The sequence below is a fragment of the Rattus norvegicus genome, chromosome 3, assembly GCF_021556685.1.
Source record: "Rattus norvegicus strain SHRSP/BbbUtx chromosome 3, alternate assembly SHRSP_T2T, whole genome shotgun sequence".
Taxonomy (NCBI): Eukaryota; Metazoa; Chordata; class Mammalia; order Rodentia; family Muridae; genus Rattus; species Rattus norvegicus.
The window spans coordinates 154,318,836-154,337,916 of NC_141536.1; the positions used below are offsets into that span (position 1 = coordinate 154,318,836).

Consider the following 19,081-nt stretch of genomic DNA (forward strand, 5'->3'; position numbering starts at 1 on the left):
AATTATTTCTCCTTTTTCTTTTTTTTGAGTCTGGGTTTCTCACTGAAACATGTCTGGCCAGCGAGTCTTGGAGATCTCTGGGTCATAGTGCTGGGATCACAGGCACATGCTGCCTCACTAGGCCTTTTACATGGATGTACATTTTAGGCCTTCCTGTTTGTATCCTCTGAGCCACCTCTCTATCACCCTGGCCTCATTCTTTACCCCATATTCAAGACAAGACTTGATCTGAAATAGCCTTCCGACTGGGCACTGTCTGAGATAACATGTCAGAACATGTCGGCTGGGCTGGGGCTCAGAGTGGAGCACAGAAGCCTGGCGTATGCACGGCTTTAAGGTCTGTCCCAAGCATTATACCCATGTGTAGCACTCCAAGAAAAAGACTACAGCAATAATAAACCCACGACATTTAGACTTCTAAATGCCCTTGCTTGTCAACGGCTCCCTTCCTCCTCCCTCTCCCCTTCCCCCTCCTCCCCTCCCCCCTCCCTTCCTCTCCTCTCTCCCCGTCTCCCCCTTCTCTGTGAGGCTCTGGATAGTCTGGAACTCACTCTGTAGACCAGGCTGACCTCAGACTCACAGAGATCTACCAGTCTCTGCCCCCAGAATACTGGGATCAAAGATTACAGGTGTGCGACATACGCCCCTATGGATGGCTTCATCTCTTAAGACAATGGTGGGGTTGGGGATTTAGCTCAGTGGTAGAGCGCTTGCCTAGCAAGCGCAAGGTCCTGGGTTCGGTCCCCAGCTCCGAAAAAAAAGAAAAGGAAAAAAAAAAAAAAAAGACAATGGTGAGAAGCCAACACAGGGTGGGAGGGGGCAGGATGGGAAGCCAGGGAGGCTCTAACTGAGCTGGGGAAGCAGAGTGGACAGGTGTCAGGTTGTGCCTCTCAATCCAGTAACCATGAACCAAAGTCACCATTTAAATGACCTGAAGGAAACTGTCCACTCCCACCCCTCAGTTGCATGCGCTCAACGGTTTGACATCCATTTCTGGGATGGACAACATAGACCTGACCATGACTCTCGTCTGTCAGTGATGAGAGATATGGCGTGGAGACGCAGGTGAATTTATCACTGCTCCCCAGGAAGATATGAGTGGGGCAGCTTAGCAGCCAAGGACAGAACAGAGAGGCGGGTCAGGTGCGGGAAGCTGGCCTGACTGAACAAGCCAGATCATGTCAAGTCTGCTCAGAACAGCACCCACACCTGACGCTCCCAAGGATGTAGAGGCAGGGAGAGCCAGGCGGATGTTCTGACAGGAATGGAGAACTCGAATTCTTCTGTTATGAAGTAAGGAAGCAGGGGCTCATGGTAGGGACTTAGTAAGGTGACCAAGCAGGTGAGAAACTGTGCCCAAGGTGAGCAAGACTTGTGTGTGTCGTCATGGGAAGAGCATTCCCCCGGTGATGCTCTACCGCTGAACTCTAGGGCTCAGGTGCAGCTTGAGGAAATACGGAAGCCTGGCCTTTGGCCAGGTGTGCATGCTGAGGAAGCAGGAACCCAGGGGGCTGGGTTCCATTATCAGAGTTTCTGATGGGAAGACTAACAGGGAGACACAGCTGAAGGGAGGGGTTAAGAAGGAATGCTGGGATTGGGTAAACCAAGGCCACACAGCACAGCCTGGACAACCACCTCTGGTTTCCACTAACAACAGCTTTGTGGGAGCTACCCACTGCACCCCGCACACTCAGAAAGGGACACCCGCACAGAAGCCCTAGCTCTGAAAGCTTTCTCAGAGGCTAGAACTGCAAGGCACTTCCTCGGAGTTCATGACTCCTCCCCCACACCCAGCCACTTCCTCCAGGACCTAAGGTCTCCTTCCAGGCTTCCCTGTGCACCAAGATTCTCTAGGTCAAAGGGCAGCAAAGGGAACCCAAGCCACACAGTCTCTTCTGCTGGCCATGGTTTGCTGGGACACTGCCAGCCATGCATCTGGCTGTTTGCTCTGTGACTTGCGACAGGCATCGGGTCAGCATGGACCTGCTAGAGGACTCCTCAGGGTCACTCCTCAGGGTCACTCTCGGCTCTACCGTCTCTGCGACGCCCCAGAGTCCCAGATGATATTTCCTAACTTGGGCACGGCTAGCCCCACTCTTGGAATAAAGACATCCCTACAGTCCTCTTCTCCTCGCTTAGTTCGTGGGCTTCTCTGCTTGTTTATATTTCAAACCGAGTTTCCCTCTGTAGACCAGGTTGGCCTAGAACTCACAGAGATACACCAGCCTCTGGCTCCTGAGTGCTGGGATTAAAGGTTTGCGCCACAATCCCAGTTTTTAATAAAACTTATTTTAAACTTGTTTTCAACATCATCACTGATAAGTGGAAAATCCACTAAGGCATCTCTTCAAAAATAATTTTAAAAAAGGGGGTGGGGCTGGAGAGATGGCTCAGCGGTTAAGAGCACTGACTGCTCTTCCTGAGGTCCTGAGTTCAAATCCCGGCATCCACGTGGTGGCTCACAACCATCTGTAATGGGATCTGGTGCCCTCTTCTGGTGTGTCTGAAGACAGCCACAGTGTACTTAGATATAATCAATCAATCAATCTATCTATCTATCTATCTATCTATCTAAAAGGAAAAGAAAGAAAACAGATCGATCGATCGATCGATCTATCTATCAATCAATCAATCAATCAATCTATCTATCTATCTAAAAGGAAAAGAAAGAAAACAGATTGTTCCATGCTAAGAGTAGGGAACTGGTCGAATCCAGTTCACTCTGTCTTTGTGAAGAGCAGAATTCAAGCCAGGACGGTAGCACAGGCCCATCACTCCAGTGCTCAGGAGGCTGAGGCAGGAGGATGATGAGATCAAAGACCACAGTTTGAAACGAGACACGATGCTGACGGCGTTGTGGAACGACAGGGCCCCCCAAGCTCAGCAACACGCCAGAACTGTAGAGGACAGTGGGGAGGCGGTATTCTTTCACCAGAGGTCTCCAACTATACACCCCGGAGTCTGCGCGCTCACCTCCTCCCTCCAGCAGCCCGCCACTCCTTCAGACAAATGGCAATCCTCTGCACACTCACTGCACACAAGAAAAGCCTCAACTTTCTGTTTTCAGCCACAGGACATCAAGGGACAAGAGGTCCTGGAGCCACAACAACAGGAGAGAGCCTCAAATTGGCCAAGGAAGCCATGGCTCTGAACTCTGGAGTAAGCTCAGAAGAATACAGGAGAAGAAGACACCCAAGGCTCCCAGGGAAGGAGGAGGATGGCTCAGCACAGAAGTTCCACTCATCGCTAAAGGTTTTGAGGATCTTCATGAATCATATATGCCCTGAGGATCTCAGTGACCCAAGGGGATCACCCTGTGTCCTAGTGAACGGTGCCCTCAGTAAACACAACGCACGAGGGTGACCAATACAAGGAGGTACCCGGATGACACCTTGCCTGGCTGTACCTCCAAATCCATCCAAAGGTACGCCAAAAAAATCCCAAACACGACCAAGTGAAATACAAAACCCCTTGTGCCCACTAGGGGGCGACATACCAGAGCCTTGGTTGGAGCCTAAGAGAATGGAGGAGGGTGTCTCTCTGGAGCCGGAAAGGTCCAGGGTCTAGAAATAGAAACCAACAAAAAGATTGGACGATAGAATCCCAGGGAATCATGGGAAGGCTCACCACTCCCCCTACCCAAAGCACCTTAGAGGCCTGGTGATCAGACAAGAGCCAGGGCAGAAGCATGGCCACACACCTCATGCTCTTCCTGTCAGATCCAAAAGGCCAGAACAAAGCACTGGAGCGACCCCCCCTTATCCCTGTTGTCTCTGTTCCCACTACATTCACTACCTCCTCAGCCTCCCTCTCAGACCTACTCAGTGCCCTGATGTGCACAGAATTGCTCACAAATCTTCTTTTATTTCATGTTAGTCTCTTACGAGGCAATACTCGATACAGTTTCTAACTGACCATCTAATGACTTGGGCTCTTGAAACAATGATCAACCATGACCCTTAAAATGGCCTGTGCATTCAACTGTTTTCACAGTCCCCACAGGAAGCCAAGCAGCTGTGAGCCCTATGGGCTAGTGTGACGGCACCCGTGGCCACTTAAATCTCAAGTAACTTTAAAACAAGCAGACCCTTGGTCACATCAGCCACACTTCTAGTCCTCAATAGTGACACGTGGCCCAGTGGCTTCCAGGGTTGGCAGAAGAGACATTGTTTTACCTCCGCAGGAGGAACACCTTTCTGAACTTTGAGGAACAAACATCCTATATACACACTGCCCTGGCTCTCCATGTTCTAAAATGGAGGGGAGGGGAGTGGCCATAAGGAACCATTCTCCACCCAGACAAACACAAACAGCGAGGGACATCGAATGGTGGCAGTACAGAAAGGGTCTTTGGCACAAGGTGACTGTCAGTCGGGGGACCCTCACCGAGTTACTGTCCTTGCTCTTCTCCGTTGAGGAGGAATTCGAGGACGATGACGACGTCTCTTTCTCTTTGGGGGTGCTGGCTGGTTCTGAAGGTGCTGACTGTGTATTGGAAGAGCTGCCCTGAGATGTCTTATTTCCTGTTTCCTGGTTTGCCTCAGCATCCGCTTCCTGCTGAGGGGCGGTAGCTGGGGACCAATGAGAACAGGGCAAGTCATGAGATGCTTCAAGCCACATGGAGCCCAGCTTTAAAACTGTGCTACCCCAGGCTCCATTCCTCCCAAACCCACCTAGAGAGAGACCTTGCATGGGCCTCTGACCCCAAAACCCAGAGCTCCAAGCTTTATTTGAAAATAGACCTTTCAATATTTAGCAATTCAATCCTTAAATCATTTTCCTGAGAACATGCTCTCCAAGCAAAGGGAAATGGTGGGGAGCCAGGATGTGGCCACTGAGGAAGCCTGTGGCCTACCACTAGGCTTAGGTCCACCTCAGCCCAGCTGAGACAGAGTGAGGAAGGATGAGCGTCCTTTGAGAGGGGCACAGGACTTCTGGGTGAGCAGAACAGTGGGGAAGAGTTAGAGACAGGGACGTCACCATGACACAGAGAGTGGAGTTTGTGGTGTTAAAGACAACTAGACTGCAGGAAGTACCCACATGGAGGCCTCCCTCAATGAACACCACCAAACAGAGTGGCGAGGACTCGGGAGTCACTAAACCATAAACCCTAACTGCACAACTTAAAGCCACTGATATGCTAACCCATGGGGTTTCCTGCTAGCATCCAAAAGGAGACGATGGCTGTCAAGGCAATCTCAACTACCAAACAGTTAGTCCCAGCAAACACTCATCACCCGGGGGGCTCTCCACATCCTAGAATATGGCCATGCTGGCAATAAAAGAGCCATTCCCCACCCAGACAACCCCAGACAGCAAGGGACATCCAGGAGTGGCCCTTCCTAAACCTAAGAACTGGGACAGCATCCTGTTTGAGGCAGTGGATCATTATCACCCCAAAGAACAGAGGTTCTAGGGGCTGGAGAGATGGCTCAGTGGTTAAGAGCACTGACTGCTCTTCCAGAGGTCCTGAGTTCAAATCCCAGCAACCACATGGTGGCTCACAACCATCTGTAATGAGATCTGATGCCCTCTTCTGGCATTCAGGAATACATAATAAATCTTTGAGAGACAGAGAACCAGAACCACAGAATGACTCAGTGCTAAATCAACCTCCCAAAAGCTCCATTAACCTGACTGTTAAAGGCTGCAAACACTGCCAAGCTCTGAGATTTAACTTCACATCTGCATCTCTCGTGTGTCAGAGCAACAGAGGTTTAGGGACAGCCTGGGGCAAGCAAGCATCCCTCAGAACCTCAGCCGGGAGGCCCCACCATGCAGCCCCCGCCCCGGCAGGCACCCAGGCGTACCCGACTGGGTACAGGACTTCATGTGCTCGGGCCAGTGGGCCTGCTGACAGGGGTAGTCGCAGTAGCTGGTGTTCCAGCAGCAGTAAAAAATGGCCTCCTTCTTGCAGTTGGCACACCACTGCTTCTTCTTGGTCTCGTCCACCGCCTGCTGCTTCTCCAGCTCCAGCTGCTTCTTCACCTCGGCGATGAGCCGATCCCGCTCCTGTTCCAAGCTCTGCCGCATCTCTGCCATGGTCAACTCTGAAGGAGGAGGAGGAGGACACTAGCTGCACCACTGGCCCAGCACAGGATACTGAGCATCAGATCCCTAGGTTCACAAAGAACCCGACCTAAGTCTTGACTAGGAAATGGCCCCACTAGCTCAGTGGCCCTGGGCCAGTAACCCAGCTGGGACATTCATCACTTGAGTTTCATAACCTGTCACGCTGTCAGTGATGTGCCTAGCATGAAGGTGACGGGAGACCCCAATGACGTCATTCTGAGTAACCCCAAATTGTAGGAATTCCACACACCCTTCAAACGATTCCAAAATACATACACAGCACCTACTGTGTACAAACTTGGTCCCAAGGAACATCAGGGGATGAGGTGGCCAGTTGTTATGGTAACGGGGGAACTACCAAACCACTCATTCCTTAAAAAAATTCCAGGCAGTATACACATTTACAAGTGACCCTTACACTGAAACTGAATGGTTTCTCTGGTCCTCGTAAACTCTTCTTGAATTAAAAGAGACCAGCAAAGGGCTACTACCACTGTGGCTCAGCTGGTAATGGGCTTGTGGCTAAGCCTTATATCCTGAGTTCAATCCTCAGATCCCACATAAAGGTAGCAAGAGAGAACAGAGTTATCTTAAGAGAAAAGTAGGTCTACACCCCAAGCTCAGCTTCTCCAGACTGGACCCTTGAGGGCTATGATCCAAATGCCTCTGAGCACAGCCAGGTTTTGACCTGTTCACATCTGGGCCCAGCCTCAGAGCAGCCAGAGTCTCACCCCGCTTGGGCCTTACCCAAGTTGTGCTTCATCTCGGCGAGCTCCTGCTGGTGCAGCCACTGCAGCTTCTCAATCTCAATCCTCAGCCTTCGAATCTGCGGTGAGAGCACAGGAGCCTGAGATGCTGCCACATGGCTCAGCTCTCCATCAGGCCCCAAGCTCTACCAGGCACCCTGGCTCTGAGCCCACTGCCTCGCAGCTCAGGATTGGTGGTAGGGAGGTCAACACACTCGCACACACACACATACACTCACATACACTCTCCTTCACACACATGTTTACTCTTTCATATATACCCTCTCTTTCACACACATGTCTACTCTCACACACTCATTCTCTTTCTCACACACACTCTCTTTCATTCTCTCTCTCTCTCTCTCTCTCTCTCTCTCTCTCTCTCTCTCTCTCTCACACACACACACACACACACACACAATCTTCGAGGACCATGTTTCTGAAAACCAAGGCAAATGAGCCAGTCACCCCCCACCCCCAAAAAATATGCAGGGAGGGGGAATCACAAAGAGTGAAAGGATTTTCATAGAAATAATACAACTAAAACTAAACTGGCATTTTGATTTTTTTTAAAAAACACATAAAAACCCAGAGCTGCTGAGCTGGCTCTCTGGTGAGGGTCCTTGGCACCAAGCCTGATGGCCTGTGTTCGAGGGTAGGAACGACAAGTTAACCGGAGAGAACTGACTCATCTAACCCACTCCTAACCACCCAGCAAACCCCTACACAGTCCCAGTGCCCAACATGTCGTTCCTGATCTTCTAAATCCCGAATCCCGGATCCTGGAAGACCACAGGGATCTCAGGGGAGAGATAAAGGCAGGGCCTCTCATTTGGAAGGGAAAGTAAACCATGCTGGCTTCCAGCAGGGCACCCTGCCCACCCACAGCAGCGATCACGCCCCCTGTCCTTCCAAGTTGTCACAACTGCACAGCACCCGACTCCAGGGGCACAGAAAACCAGGAGCTGCTCTACACCCTCAGCCTACAGAGGATGCCCGCCCAGAGCCAAGGGTCACCTGTGTCACAAGCGTGAGTAAATGAATGAACGGGCAAATGTCAACACAGAGGAGTTACGGCAAGGTGGGGGGCAGAGATGCAGAGACCAGAACTTCACCACAGGCGCTAAAGGGTACCGTAGGGCTGAGTACAGTGGTGTGCGCCTTTTATCCCAGCTCTCAGGAAAGAGGCGAGCGAGTTCACTTGAACTCTACGAGTTCAAGGACAGCCCAGGATGTACAGGGAGATCCTATCTCCTTGGCCCCACACTTAAAAAAAAAGTTCTCCTGGGATAAAGAGATTTCTCCTTCTTGAGTGTAGTCACAGACAGTGGTATTTACAAAGTTCACGGGCACAGCCCCCTGCACGAGCTTGGTTCTTAAATCTCCACTGATCTCTCCAGGGCCTCTCAGGGGCCTTTATATTCATGCTGTCCTCTCTTGTTGTCTTAAGAAAACCAGTGTTGGGCTGGAGAGACGGCTCAGTGGTTAAGAGCACTGACTGCTCTTCCAGAGGTCCTGAGTTCAATTCCCAGCAACCACATGGGGGCTCACAACCATCTGTAAAGAGATCTGATGCCCTCTTCTGGTGTGTCTAAGACAGCTACAGTGTACTCATATATAATAAATAAATAAAATATAAAAAAAAAGTCTTTAAAAAAAAAAAAAGAAAAGAAAACCAGTGTTTCTGCTTGGGATTTACTGCCAGCCTTCGAGAAATCCTGCGCCTTGTGTGTTGCCTGGTGACTGACTACCGGCCACTGCTAGCACCAAATGATCCACATAGATACCAGCAGCTGGGTGGTTACTGAGTGGCCTCAGAGGGGAGTACAGGGGAGGGGGTGTGTGTGTGTGAGTGTGTGTGTGTGAGTGTGTGTGTGTGTGTGTGTGTGTGTGTGTGTCCATCTGTCCGTCTGTCTTTAAATAAAAGAAAGCTTCATGGGTTGGAGAGATGGCTCAATGGTTAAGAGCACTGACTAGGGCTGGAGAGATGGCTCAGAGGTTAAGAGCACTGACTGCTCTTCCTGAGGTCCTGAGTTCAAATCCCAGCAACCACATGGTGTCTCACAGCCATCTGTAATGAGATCTGATGCCCTCTTCTGGTGTGTCTGAAGACAGCAACAGTGTACTTATATATAATAAATAAATCTTTAAAAAAAAAAAAAAAAGAGCACTGACTGTTCTTCCAGAGGCCCTGAGTTCAAATCCCAGCAACCGAATCTCACAACCATCTGTGATGGGACCTGATGCCCCACTTTCTGGTGTATCTGAAGACAGCGACAGTGTACTCATATATAATAAATAAATTTTTAAAAATTAGAAAAAGAAGAGAAAGAAAGGAAGCAAGCAAGCTAGCTAGCTTCACAACTTACTTACAAGAGGTGACTTTGTAAGTAAATAATTCAGCATGTTAACCACTGTCTTTACTCATAAAGCTATGGTGCCTCCCTCCGGCACACAAATTCTTACACCAGAAGTGCTGGGGTAAAAAGGGCCAGGGGAAAGGAGAAAGAAGACTATGGCTCTGACCGCACATAAACCAAAGGTGGCCCATCTCATTGTGATCTGACAGGATATAGGCAGGAGGCAGGGCCAGCCTCCCTGACCACCCATTGATGACAGTCCACCCACGCTCACAGCCGGAACCCTCCAGGTGCCCCGAGGGGCTTCCAGCTTCCCACAGCCCAGGCTCAAGCCCTGAATGGGTGGGGATTCCCCAGTTGCCGCTGACCTCAGCAATTGTGCTCCCAGTGGTGTTCTTGGAGAGGTCGTTGTAGATTTCTGTCATAGTCCCCTTTATGGCGTCCATCATCTGGAAAGATAAAAACCGCTTCAGCAGGTGACACCCACGTAGCCCACACGCAGTGAAGAGCCAGTGTCCCTCCCAGACCCTGGTGCTTCAGGCTGTCACGACGGCTGACAGACAGCAGGGAGGAGCTCCCTAGTAACCAAGGGTAGAAGCCAGAGGTCAGTAAAGAATCTGCAGTGTTGGGGTTGGGGATTTAGCTCAGTGGTAGAGCGCTTGCCTAGCAAGCGCAAGGCCCTGGGTTCAGTCCCCAGCTCCGGAAAAAAAGAAAAGAAAAAAAAAAAAAAAAAGAATCTGCAGTGTCCAGGCCAGTCCCTCGCTAAGCTGAGAAACCCAGAGTGAATTCTACCCCCACGTGGCTTGTTGAGCAAATACAGCAGGTTTAAGGAAGGGGTTATTTTGTCCTTGTGGCGTTTTTATTTATTTCTAATTATTTTTTATTTATATATATATTTATATGTATATATATATGTATATATGTGTGTATATATATATATATATATATATATATATATATATATAAATATATATAAAGCCAGATGGTGGCGCACTCCTTTAATCCCAGAACTCTGGGAAGCAGAGGCAGGCAGATCTCTGAGTTCAAAGCCAGACAGGTCTACAGATCAAGTTCCAGGACAGCCAGGGCTACAGAGAATCCCTGTCTCAAAACAGGTTTTTTCTTTTTTCTTTTTGTTTATTTCTTTTCACCAAGTCCGGAGCTCATGTCTCTACTTGGTTCTACCTCACCATGTAGCTGGTGACTGAGCTTCTGACCCCTGACCCCTGACCCCTGACCGCTGACCTCATCCGGTTTTAAGATCAGTGGTAGAGCTGGAGAGCAGATCTTCATTGTGCTAGGCAAGCATTCTATCAACTAAGGTACATCACACCCACCAAAATAAATTGGGGGATGGGGGGCATTTAGAGACAGGGTTCCTCCATGTAGCCCTGGTTGTCCTGGAACTTACTCTGTAGACCAGGATGGACTTAAATGCAGAGATCTGCCTGCCTCTGCCTCCCCAGCGCTGGAATTAAAGGCGTGCACCACTACTGCCTGGCTAAAAAGGAAAAAAAGAGTTTACTGTTAGGACGCATAAGTCCGCAGATATGCAAATGCCGCCGAGCTTGAGTGGAGGTCAGAGGACAAATCTGTGGAACTAGTTCTCTCCTCCCACCATTTACATGAGTTCCAGGGAACAAACTCAGGTCCCTAGATCTGGCGGTTTGAATATGCTTGCCCAGGCAGTGGCCTAGTTGGAGTAAGTGTGGCCTTATTGGAGGAACTGTGTCACTGTAGTGGGCTTCGAGATCCTCTTCCGAGCTGCAAAGAAGACAGTCTCCTGCTGCCTTCGGGTCAAGATGTAGAACTCTCAGCTCCTTCTCCAGCACCACGTCTTCCCGCATGCTGCCATGCTTGCCAAAATAACGGACTAAGCCTCCGAAACCCTAAGCCAGCCCCAACTAAATGCTGCCTTTATAAGCGTTGCCTTGGTCAATGGTGCCTCTGCACAGCAATAAAACCTAAGACACCACATCTGCACAACCTTTATCCAACGAGCCATCTTTCTGACCCAAAAGTGCATTTTACTGAGAAATAATTAATGCCTTACCCACTTCACCAGGTGCGGTTCGGTGCACTCTGCTGGCTTCCACTCGAGTGGCTGTGTGCGGACTGGCACACACACACATTCAATGGTTCTTAGCATGTCTGGAGTTACCCAGACAACAACAGCACAAACAACTCTAGAACATTTTATCACACACACACCCAAAACCAGGACCCACGTCCCCTGTCTTTACTGCCTTAGGATTTCTACTGCAGTGACGGAATGTACCTCGACCAAAGCATCTTGGGAAGGAAAGACTTTAACTGGCTTACACTTCCACAACAGTTCATCATCAAAGGAAGAAGTCAAGACAAGAACTCAACCAGAGAAGGAGACTGGAAGAAGGAGAGGATGCAAAGGCCATGGAGAGGTCCTACTTACTGGCTGCTTTCTTACAGAACCCTGGACGGCCAGCCTAGGGAAGGCACCACCCACAATGGGCCAGGCCCTGGGCTCTTCCCCGCCCCCCAAAAACCTACTGGGAGTTGGTCTGGTGCTGCTCTGCATTCAAATGCTAAATAGATTCCTGGGGCTGTGTAAACCTGGCTTCCCAATTTAAAACTATTGGTTAAATAAATCTGGCAACAGTCATTCCCTGGGGGGTAATAGAGGGGGGTGGAGTTTGAGTTAAGGGGCTGGGAGTCCCTGGTAGGCACCAGGAGAGGAGAAAGGAGGATGTACAGAGGGAGCGAGGAGTGTGGAGGAAGAGAGGACATGGAGAACAAGAGGTCGCCAGTAGTCATGATGGACCAGCAACATGTGACAGGATGAAATGCCTCCCAGAACACCATACTCTTAAGAGCAGGATGAACCCAGAAAATCTCAAACAGCAAGTATTTGGGGAGCACAGCTGAGGACATAGCCAGAATACTTTAGATATTTAGATTAGGGATAACCCTCCCCACCCCCATAATTGCACAGAGCCTAACAAATAAATCATAGTTTGAGTCTCATTCATTTGAAGCTAGACGATATTAATTTAGATTAAAATGCCCTAGAGATTATTATACATTAAAATGCCTTAGAGGCTCACCTGCAGCCCAATGTGAGCTATGGGGCTGCTGGAGAGATGCCTCAGTGGTTAAGAGCACTGACTGCTCTTCCAGAGGTCCTGAGTTCAATTCCCAGCAACCACATGGTGGCTCACAACCATCTGTAATGGGATCTGATGCCCTCTTCTGATGTGTCTGAAGATAGCTACAGTGTACTCGTATAAATAAAAATTAATTAAAAAGAAAAAGGACATTGGCTGCTCTTTCAGAGGACCTAGGTTCAGTCCTGTGCACCAACACGATGGTTCACAACCATTGGTAACTCAAATTACAAGAGATCTGACTCCTTCTTCCGACCTCTGAAGAAAAGAATCACACAGTGTGATATGCTGAACCCTGACCCCAGCCCTGAGCCTAACTCTGTCGGACCCCAACCCTGACCCTAACATTGTCTAATCCCAAATCTGTCTAATCCCAACTCTGACTAGGACACTGTCTGACTCCAACCCTAACTCTGTCTAACCTGAACCCCTACCCAGATGCTGTCAACACTGACCCTGAATGCAGGCAAAATACCCATACATATAAAAATGAATTATTAGAGAAAAAAATCCCAAGCTGGGTAGAGTGACTCACACCTATCATCCAGCATGGATTAAAGACCATGCTAGGCTATACAGTAGTTTTTGAGAGTTAAGTAAACCAGAGATAGAGACAGACAGACAGACAGACAGACAGACAGGGAGAGAGAGAGGGAGAGAGAGAGAGAGAGAGAGAGAGAGAGAGAGAGAGACAGATTTCTCCACTCTTCTCACCTGTGCCCTCATATCTTGAACTGCTATCCAGTAATCACTATTCAGTAATCACTAGATTACTGCTGTCACAATGAACTCTCAGCTCAGCATCCCTTCTCCCGGCAAGCCAAACAGACAAGGGTTCACATTTTCCCAAGAAATACCAAGCTACAACCAGTCAGTCCACAGTTTTCTATTAACCTAACTAACCTGCTGGGTGGCAATGGTGCACACCTTTAATCCCAGAGCTCAGGGAGGCAGAGGCAGGTGGATCTCTGCTAGTTCAAAGCCAGCTCTGGTCTACAGCCAGGTGGCAGAGTGGTGGCCACCACACCTATAATCTCAGATGCTTAGGAGCTCTTCAAGGCCAGCCTAGACTACGTTGGAAGACCCTACCTCAAAATAAAACAGAATCCAGAATCACACTCAGTGTTAAAAGAGCTTGTGTAGCACATTCCAAACCCTGGTTTAGCCAGGAAAAAAGCAAGACATGGATGAAACTATTAACTCAAGATGACTCAAATGCAAATTGCTCTTGCAGACCCTTGCAAAGCCAGCAACTTAGCCTTTTTTACAAACTACCAAGCCAGCGCCCCAGCAACCCCACCCCAGCCACGGCACCACCCACTTACTTTGCTGGTGTACTTGGCAATGTCCGCAGCCACGTCGGCTGAGGCAGTGGCAATGGGCAGGTCAGCGTTGATCACAGACGCTAAGGTACTGGCAGAGCCCGAGCTGCTGACCAGGGCTGCCGGCTGTGTGCTGGTCACCAGCGTGATGGTGGATGTGGACGGGCTCTGGGTGACCTCCTTCTGCTGGACAGCTAAGAAAGCAAAGGGTTTGGTCACTCCACCCGTTTGGAGAAACGCATCCCAGCAGAGCCAGCCGGGTAAGGGAGGGAGCTCTTCTCACCCTCCTAGCTTTTGAACTAGGAGTGCCTCACCTCGCCTAAGCTTGAGCCGGGCTCCTCTGAGCTCTCTCTTCAACTAGACGCCAACCTTGCACTACAAGGACCGGAGCAAAGGCAAACATCTCGAAGAGTTCAAGGCTGTACAATTTAGGTGACTTAATCTAGCCTTGAAGCACCAGGCTACCAAAAGGAATTTACAGCCAAATGCAGTCTTTCCATCTCTATGAGAAGGTTAAGAGCTTGGCTAATCATTGGCAAACCCAGAGAACGTCACACACACACACACACACACACACACACACACACACACAGACCCTCTGCTTTCATTACAAGGTCTGAGTTACCCTTTATATACCTTTGAAAATGCCAGCCGCTCCTGGAGACCTTGAACCAGGCTCGGCAGAACCAGTGTTCTACTAATTAAAATCACTTCTGGCCTTAGGGGAGTAAGAGTCCACCACTCATTAAAGTCTCGGTCCTTGACATTTTTTGGTTTTTGTAGTCTTGGGGACTGAACCCAGGGCTTTGTGCACGCTGAGTAAGCACTCTACGACCGGACTACACCCGTGACCCCACAACTTGAAACGTCCGAAAGCGGAGTGCTCATTAAAATCAACGCCTATCATTTTAATGGATGGCGAAAACGGTGCCACACTCATGGAAGTCAGTCTTTTTGCCACTGCGGCTGGAAATGCGATGTGCTACGCGCGATTATAACCCAGGCTTAGCCATTTCAGCGAGCGGGTGGTTACAAAAGCCTCTACTGAGCAAAGTCTGACCCAAAGGGCTGGCCGGAAGGCATGTTGATGGAGTATGAAGCTTGAAGTCTGTCCCAGGTGCTTTACTGATTAAAACTGGCCCTTGGCTGTGGAAATATGACTTAACAACCTGACACAGGACTAGCTGGAAGCTTAGGACTCTACTGCCGCCACGTCTGGGCACTGCAGCCACCTACCCTATCTGCCGGGGACAACCTTGCATGGAAACAAGACTCCAACGAGGGGTTGTCCTAATCCACTGAGCTCACTCTCAACCTGTCCAGGTTTTCAGGCCTTCCAGCCACCTGGCCTTGAATCCTTGTCCCTGGGACTGGCCTGTCACCTCACCGGGGTGAGCTTGGATGGCGGGAGCATGGGAGAACAGAGTGGACGTGGAGGAAGCTCCTTTGCCACAAGAAACAAGACCTAGACTAGCGCTCCTGGATCTGGGTACACTGGGCTCAGACAACTGGGCGGAGCCATCAGCTGCAGGACGGAGACGGGCCTCCAGCACTGAGTTCTCCGAGGCTGGCTCATCTTTAGCACCGGACGGAGCACAAGTTTGGAAGGAAACCAGTTTTTGCCCCTATTGATTTCTCGCACTCTAAAATTAAGACTTTCCCACAAAGCGCCTAGAGGTTCCATTCTGCTCACAAGGTGCACTTCGCAAAGACATATTCGTTGCAGCATTATCTCATAGTGAGAAAAAAACAGAAGCCTCCTCAATGCCCATTAGCAGGGGGACGCTTTAAATGAACTAGGGAATACTACACAGCAGTCCAAAAGAATAAGACACAGACAGACCTCTAAAACATGCTGATGGGTGGGGAGGGGGGGAAAAAAAAACAAGAATGGTACCACTTTTGCTTAAAAAAAAAAGAAAGAAAAAAGAGGTAATATTTTATGGCCTAATACTATATGGTATAAAAACAAACATATATGCATGCACTGGGAGAGGCGGCACAACAACTAATGATTGTCACGGGAGGGCGGACAGTGACATAGATGGCAAATGGGTCCACATTTAGCATTTGGAATCCTACACACATATTCTGTCCCCTCTGTAAGGAGGAAACACGTATCATTTATAAAACGGGAGGAAAAATATTTAAAAAAAAATCAGGCAAAGAGTTGTTAAAAATAATTCCAAATGGGACGGCAAGACCTGCGTCGACCACGACACAAAGGAATGTGGGGGGGAAAATTAAATGAGGGGGGTGGCCTTTCTCCTGTTGACGTGGCAAAAAGGGGGTGGGCGCCACAGAGAACAGAAGGGGGCGCGGTACCTTTCACGGCCTGTCTGGTCTGATATCTTGTCCCCTGGGAAGACTGAGGCTGCTGCTGTTGGCTCTGCTGTTGCTGCTGCTGTTGCTGCTGCTGCTGCTGCTGGCGCTGTATCTTCTGCATGTGCCACTTTTGGGAGGACGTTTGAAACTTACTTGATGCGTTCCACACGACCCGCTGCACGGCTGGGACAGTCTCCTTCGGTAAGAGCGGCCTCTGCTTCTTCACTGGGCTTCCGGTGACGGCGGCGGTGGCCGGCGCTGTGACCGTGACGGTAGACATCGTGCTGGTGGTGGCAGCCACGGTGACCCCGGCCGCAGGTGCTTGCGTGGCTGAGCGGGTGAGAACCGGCGTCTCTGGGGGAGACTGGTTGCCGGCCGGAGTGGGTGGTGGCGGTTTACCTATGGCTACAGCCAGGCAGAGTAGAAACAAGCAGAAACTGGATTGGATTCCTGAGCAGGGACTTTAAACACAGCAGGGCAGTTCTGGGTCAAACCCAGCAGAGGTGAACTGCTGAAGGAACTCAAGAGGGCCCATGGAGCCCCAAGGACAAACATGGCCTCTGCGACAGCTGTGAATTACACTTCACTGAGCGCAAGCTCGAATCCCAGATCAAGAAGTTACAAGCCTTCTGGGGGAAGAAGAGAGAGCAAGACCCCTTCAGAGCAGCCATTAACTAGCGGCTCAAGCAGTCGGTACTAGGAACAGCCCTTCCTGACGAGGAGCCCTTGAGCTAGAAAAGCAACAGGGTGTACTTGGCCCTGCAGTCCAAGGTGTGCACACCAAATCTACTTTCCCCTAGACAGAGCCACTGGGAGGGGCAGCTGGACATTTAACAAAGGAATTCAGCCCCAGGCCTGAGAACTTCCCCAACCCCCAGCACATTCAGCCTGACTTCCTGCCCAGCCTAGCTTGCATTCTAGATGTATCTGCCACAGCCCTTCATGGAGAGCAAAAATACTGGATTTCCTAGCCTGTAACGGTCAGGTTGAGGTCCTCCCCCCACCCCCCAGACAGGGTTTCTCTATGTAGCCTTGGCTGTCCTGGAACTTGCTCTGTAGACCAGGCTGGCCTTGAACTCAGCCTGCCTCTACCTCCCTAAAGGCATGCACCACCAATGCCCAGCAAATTTAAGTCTTAAAGAGGTTTAACTTTTTTTTTTTTTTAAAGTTTTCTTAAAAGCATTAAGTTGGGGCCTGGGGAATGTAGCTCATGGTGGGGCACTAGCTGTCTGCATTTACCTAGGCTTAAGTTTCGGGATGGCAGGACCGAGGGCAGGATGGCACGTCAGTGGAGAAGCTGGGGCACTCAACTCGCTTCTGAAGGGGAGATGTTAGGAGCTGCAGATGGTGCCAGCCTGCACTCCACCCCACCCAGGGTGCTCAGAAAACACACGCCAGACATGGTTACAAGGGGACTTTGCTATCCTGGACCACTACTCCTTGGCATGACATGAGGATGATGTTTGTCCTTCCCTTTAGATTCAGATCACCCAGAAAAACACATGGTAGTTCTAGATAGGATCTTGAACAACCTTTGGGTTACAAGAAGCCAAGGGAGGATGGAAGAGTAGAGTTGCCGTCTCCTCTGAGGCGAAAGTTTCTGGCCTGGTGAGCATCCCACTCCTCTAAGGACCAGAGTTCAGTCAAGCCAGTGAGAAAGCTGCAGAGAGGCAGGGCTGGCTGGTCCTTTTGGCTGGCCCAATGGACACCAGACCCTGTCTGCCCTGGGTACAGGAGCTTTGAACCTGCCCATTCTATGAGCTGGTGACAAGAACCCATCCATCCTCACTAACTAGCCTGGTCACTTTCAGGGCCTCAAAAAGTCAGTTCTGCTCTTCACCAGCTCCGTGAGGTGTGCCTGGTTGCTGGTGATCTTTTCCCAGTACACCACAGTAGTAGAAACAAGTGTTCCAGCCCGGCCCAAGAATATGGAAATTTCTTCAGTAGGATGAATTCCAGAAATCTCCTCCATGACTTCTTCTATGAGGAGAATTCTGGGGTGGGGGGGATTAGAAAGCTCGAGGAAATTCAATTGTCTTAGAGAACTCTGGAGGATGCCGTGGATCACTCTAAGGAAATGCAGATTACCTACCGGCCCCATTAAATTACTAAACTGGAGGTCAGAGTTTTGCATTTGTAAAGCCTAACTCGAAGCCCTGCAAGGGTGGGAACGCCCACAGTGGTGGGTGGTCACGGTGCTCGCTGGCTGTAAAGGCTTGGTCTACATCCACACTTGGGCTGGGTGTCCACACTACACAACACCTTCACTTCAGGACCAGCCAGAGGGAAGGAAAGACAGCTGTAGAGATCCTGAGTGTCGCCTCTGAGAAAGACCATCCACCCACCGTCGAGGGGCATCTCGGGAACTCTGGGTTATTGAGGTAAGTTTCTCGCCTCGGACCTTGGAAAACTGCGCTCTGATTGTGTTGTGTTCTAGACTCATCTTTAACTCAATCTACCATCGCTCAGGGTTTGCTGGATCCCGGCTGTTTCCTTTAGACATCAAATCCAGGAACAGCTCTGTCAGAATGCTAATCGTTTCTTAAAACCGTCAGATCCATTTTCCGTGGGTCTTTCTGCTTTCACTGATGGGAAAGGAAGCTCACAACCATAGTGAAAGCTCTTGTTCACAACCCTCCCGCCCCCCAGAGTCTGCACAGCTTGTTTTGCTTGGTCGGTTTTGTTTGAGGCAGGGTCTGAAGTAGTCAAGGCTGGCCTTGAACTCCTTCCTTGTTCTCGCCCCTCTACCTCCAAGTGCTGGGATTTGAAATTTGGGTTACCACACCTACCCTAGTTCTTATTTGTCTATCAAACCTTTCCCCTAAGCCAGGGCAGAAGGCAAATCCATCAAAGGATGCATTCCATGGTCCTTCAGTGGGCAGAGGAACTTGGCCAAGGATGCTGCACTGAATTTGATTCCCAGGATGCACGTGGTGGAGAGACCCGATTCTCTTGAGTTGTCCTTTCACACACACACACACACACACCTATATATACACGCACACACTTTCTTTTAAGCCTGTTTCAGAAAGAATAGGAGGTTCTGAATGTCACAGGAGAAGCAGAGTCCTACAGTCCTTACAAGGAGGAAAGGTTACATCTAACAAGCAGGC

The 19,081-nt window shown here is 49.9% G+C and overlaps 1 protein-coding gene across 50 annotated transcripts in view; it reads right to left on the reverse strand.

Moving 5' to 3' along the window:
• Zmynd8 (zinc finger, MYND-type containing 8) overlaps positions 1-19,081 on the reverse strand; it is a 100,635-nt gene that overhangs the window by 4,657 nt on the left and 76,897 nt on the right. For 27 of the 50 annotated variants that reach the window (NM_001431536.1, NM_001431534.1, NM_001100838.2 and 24 more), the window contains 7 exon segments: positions 3,497-3,563; positions 4,387-4,571; positions 5,811-6,050; positions 6,820-6,898; positions 9,547-9,627; positions 13,647-13,837; positions 15,969-16,373. In NM_001431536.1, the coding sequence (NP_001418465.1) occupies positions 3,497-3,563; positions 4,387-4,571; positions 5,811-6,050; positions 6,820-6,898; positions 9,547-9,627; positions 13,647-13,837; positions 15,969-16,373 (1,248 nt within the window). 50 annotated transcript variants of the gene reach the window in all.